The 3733-nt window shown below is 52.2% G+C and overlaps 1 protein-coding gene across 1 annotated transcript; it reads left to right on the forward strand.

The window, feature by feature from the left end:
* The first annotated feature begins 2265 nt into the window (after positions 1 to 2265).
* On the forward strand, positions 2266 to 3153 carry LOC133234724 (myeloid-associated differentiation marker-like). Its single transcript, XM_061395611.1, has one exon. The coding sequence runs from the start codon at positions 2266 to 2268 to the stop codon at positions 3151 to 3153; it is 888 nt and encodes a 295-aa protein (XP_061251595.1).
* The last annotated feature ends 580 nt before the right edge of the window (positions 3154 to 3733 follow it).

Consider the following 3733-nt stretch of genomic DNA (forward strand, 5'->3'; position numbering starts at 1 on the left):
CCACCTTCTCTGCCCTTCTGACACCTCCTCCTCCTTCCTCTGTCCTGGTCTTGACCTTCCCAGCTCACTGACTTCCAGTCTGCACGCCTGGCTGCTGGGCAGGCAGGGCTCAGCCACATCCAGACTGTGCTCTGACTGGGGCACCATGTTCAGGCTCACAGATTAAAGTGGAGGAGGGGCTGCTGGGAGACTCAGAGAAACCTGCTGCTTTCCAGGTAGGGGAACAGAGGCCCAGAGAGGCACAGGCCTTATCCAGGGTCACACAGCAGGAACCCCATGCCTCTCCTTCCCCTTCCAGCTCTCCCTCTGTGCCATTAAATGAATCCAAAGTTGTCATTTAGTCTTAACTGAAATTGAAGGATGAGTTCCTGGAGGTTAGTGAGAAAAACACTGGGGTACAGAAAACATAACCTCCCCAGTCTCCCTCACCCCAGTGCCCCTTCCCCACCCCGGCAGTGCCCACTGGGAGGCCAGCAGGTTCCAGGGCTCCACTGGCAATTGGGGCTCAAGGAGCTTTGTGAGTCCAGGGAGGTTCTCAGGTTTGCTCTATGTTTCTCTTTCCAGCCTCAGCTTGTCCCAGGGTTTATAATCAGCAAAGGTGATATAATAATCCCCTGATGGCAGGAAGCTGGCTGGGGCTCAGGGTGCTGGCCCTTCAGCCCTGGGGGCATCTCAGCAAATAGTCCCTTGGAAACAGGGCAGCTGTCCTTGAGGAGGGGGCGGGCTGGGAGGGGCCTCACTCCCCCCACACTGGACCTTGGAGGAGCCCCTGTGTGCACAGGACTGCAGCCCTGGCTGGAGGGACTGTCTTAGGCAGGTGACCTGGGCAATTCCGTGGTCCCTGCTACTCTGGCCATGTATCCCTGTCACAGCCCTGAAACCCCTTAGGCCCCTGTTCTCCTCTAACTTCCAATCCAGGCCCTTCCTCCATGGGGAATGAACAGCATCCTTGTTTATTTCCAATCCCTTCTTCCCAGATTGGAAGCTGCTAACCAGTCTCCCAGACCAGGAAAATCCTCACTCAGGTAAGACTACTCCTAGATCATTCCTGACCCACACCTAGATGGCAGTTTTGGAGCTTAAGAGCCAAACGTTATGCTAATTATTCTGAGGTTCCCCCATGACATCCCACCTTGAGTCAGGCTGGGTTGGGGTCTCCCTTCCCCAATGGGGAAGAGTTATATGCTAAGGAAAAGTTGGGAAAAGGATTCAAAGCAGTCCCTACTTCCAATGTCATCTTGTCCCCATGGCCTTGCTCTCACCCCATGGCTCCTCCCTGTTCAACCCTGAATCTGCCCTCCTCCGGGTGGGGCTGTGTCCCCTCAGATGGCAGCTCCTTCTGGTGATGCTGCAGGGAGGAGAGGCCGGGACACGTGTGTCTTCAGTTTGCTGTGGAAGGAGGCCGTGGCCTGAAGGCGGATCCTGGGTCCCAAAACTCCCACCCACGGGGCCCCTGCTGACATGTGGGCTGTAGAGCAAACCACTGAAACCCACAGCTGATACTTTAATCTGGGATTCCCAGTTCCTAGCCATGCCACCTTAAGGAAGGCACTGGATTCCTCAAGAGTCAGTCTTCTCATATGGAGAATGGAGTGATTATGGAGTACTATCCATAATCCCTTTTCTGAAATCCCCGGGTCAGATCTACTCCAGGATTCAATATTTTTTAGCTTTAATCACATAACCTTGTGCATCTCCCTACATGCCATAATACCCAATGGGGTCTGGAAGCACCTTTTAATCAAACATCTTAGTATTTCTACAACTGAACTCTTGAACATTTACACTAAGTGAAATAAATATAGACCACAAATGGTCTCATGTCTGTTCAGGTCAAATTTCTTACGAAACAAGGTGTGTTTTTTTGTTTTGTTTTTTAATTTCTTTTCCAGTTTCAGAGACTTAGAGTGTAGTCTAAGTGTAGATAGAGACCACACTATCCTGTGTCTGTAGATAACGGCACATAGGAAGATCCAAAATATTCATCATTTGAGGCCAGACCCAACCCAGCTGGGGGCCTTGGGATAAGACAAGTCTGACAAGGCCAAGGGTGATGGGTGGGGAGAAAAAACTGTAGAGCAGCTGTGCTGTTATCAGGGGTCTGAGTCACTGGTTCAAACTCCACATATCCTGAGCCTGTCATCACAGGCCCCCTGAGCCTTTTCCAGGCGTCTGACTTAATCCGCCTCCAGAGCTGGACCTTTCTCCCTCAGTGAAGACCACAGCCATATCGGTGACATAGACGTGCACCACCATCACAGCACCATGAGCTTGTTCTCAGGCCTGGACTCTGTGACCATCGTGGGCTATTTCCTCCGCCTGGGGCAGCTGCTCTCCACCTGTGTGTCCTTCTCGCTGGTGGCCATCGAGGACACTCTGCGGGCGGGCATAGGTAACTGGTGCTTCTTCGTCTGGTGCTTCTGCTTCTCTGCATCCCTCCTCATCCTCCTAACTGAGTTATGTATATGCCGGTTCCCCTTCCCCCAGTTTTGGGATGGTTTTCTCCATGCCTATGCCTTTTACTTTACCTTCGCCTGCCTCTCAGCCTCCATCATCTTTGGCATCACCTACATCGAGTATTTGCCTCAGGGTCCTGCCCAAAATCGCGCCATCACCGCCACTGCCTTCTCAGCCATGGCTTCTGTGCTTTATGCCTTGCAAGTGGCCTGGATGTGTGCCCGGCCTGGCAATGTAGACTGCTTTGTGCCCACCTTTCAAGGCGTGATCAGGAGGCTGGAGAACATCGTGGCCTGTGTCATCTTCGGCTTCATCACTAACATTGACTTGTACCAGCACCAGCCGGCCCTGATTTGGTGTGTGGTCGTGTACTCGATTTGCTTCATCCTGGGGGTCGTGGGCTACTTTGTCAATGGGTGTGACTACGACAGTGACACCTACCCTGGTTTCCTGGTCGGGCAGACAGTGCTCTCCATCCTCCTCTACACCACTGCTATGGTCCTCTGGCCGCTCTACCAGTTTGACGAGAATTTTGGGGGCCAGCCTCTAAGGTCCAATGATATGACTTGCAGCGGTGACCTTCCCCCAACACTGTGCTTCTGGAACCAACGATTGGCTGTGGCCATTTTGACAGCCATGAACTTGCTAGCTTACGTGGCTGACAGTGCATACATGGCCTTGGTTTTTGTAAGGTAACGCTCTGCCCGTGAGTCTCGATTTCTCTTCCTAGCAGAAATTTCATTACTGAGCTCTGCCTTCTCTGACGTCCTCTACCTGGCTCCCTCTCTCCCTCCTCACATCCTTCCCCATTCATCTCACTCTCTTTTCTGTTTCCTTCCCTCCTTCTGCTCTGACTCCTTCCTGTCTTGTGTGGTTGCCCACATTCTCTTTTGCCTCTTTCTCTTGCTGTTCCAGAAGAAGGCAATAGCAACCCACTCTAGTACTCTTGCCTGGAAAATCCCATGGACAGAGGAGCCTGGTAGGCTGCAGTCCACAGGGTCATGAAGAGTCAGACATGACTGAGTGACTTCACTTTCACTTTTCACTTTCATGCACTGGAGAAGGAAATGGCAACCACTCCAGTGTTCTTGCCTGGAGGATCCCAGGGACAGAGGAGCCTGGTGGGCTGCCATCTATGGGGTCACACAGAGTCGGACACAACTGAAGCGACTTAGCAGCAGCAGAAGCTTGCTGTTCCATTTTTCCTACATTTTCTGCTTTTTGCCCCTTTTCTGGTCATCCTTGGTTTTCTAATCTTCCATGTCCTGACCACCTC

Source organism: Bos javanicus, chromosome 21 (assembly GCF_032452875.1).
Source record: "Bos javanicus breed banteng chromosome 21, ARS-OSU_banteng_1.0, whole genome shotgun sequence".
Lineage (NCBI taxonomy): Eukaryota > Metazoa > Chordata > Mammalia > Artiodactyla > Bovidae > Bos > Bos javanicus.

Excerpts from the sequence above, each read along its gene's own strand:
- LOC133234724 (XM_061395611.1), top strand. The coding sequence starts at position 2,266 with ATGAGCTTGTTCTCAGGCCTGGACTCTGTGACCATCGTGGGCTATTTC.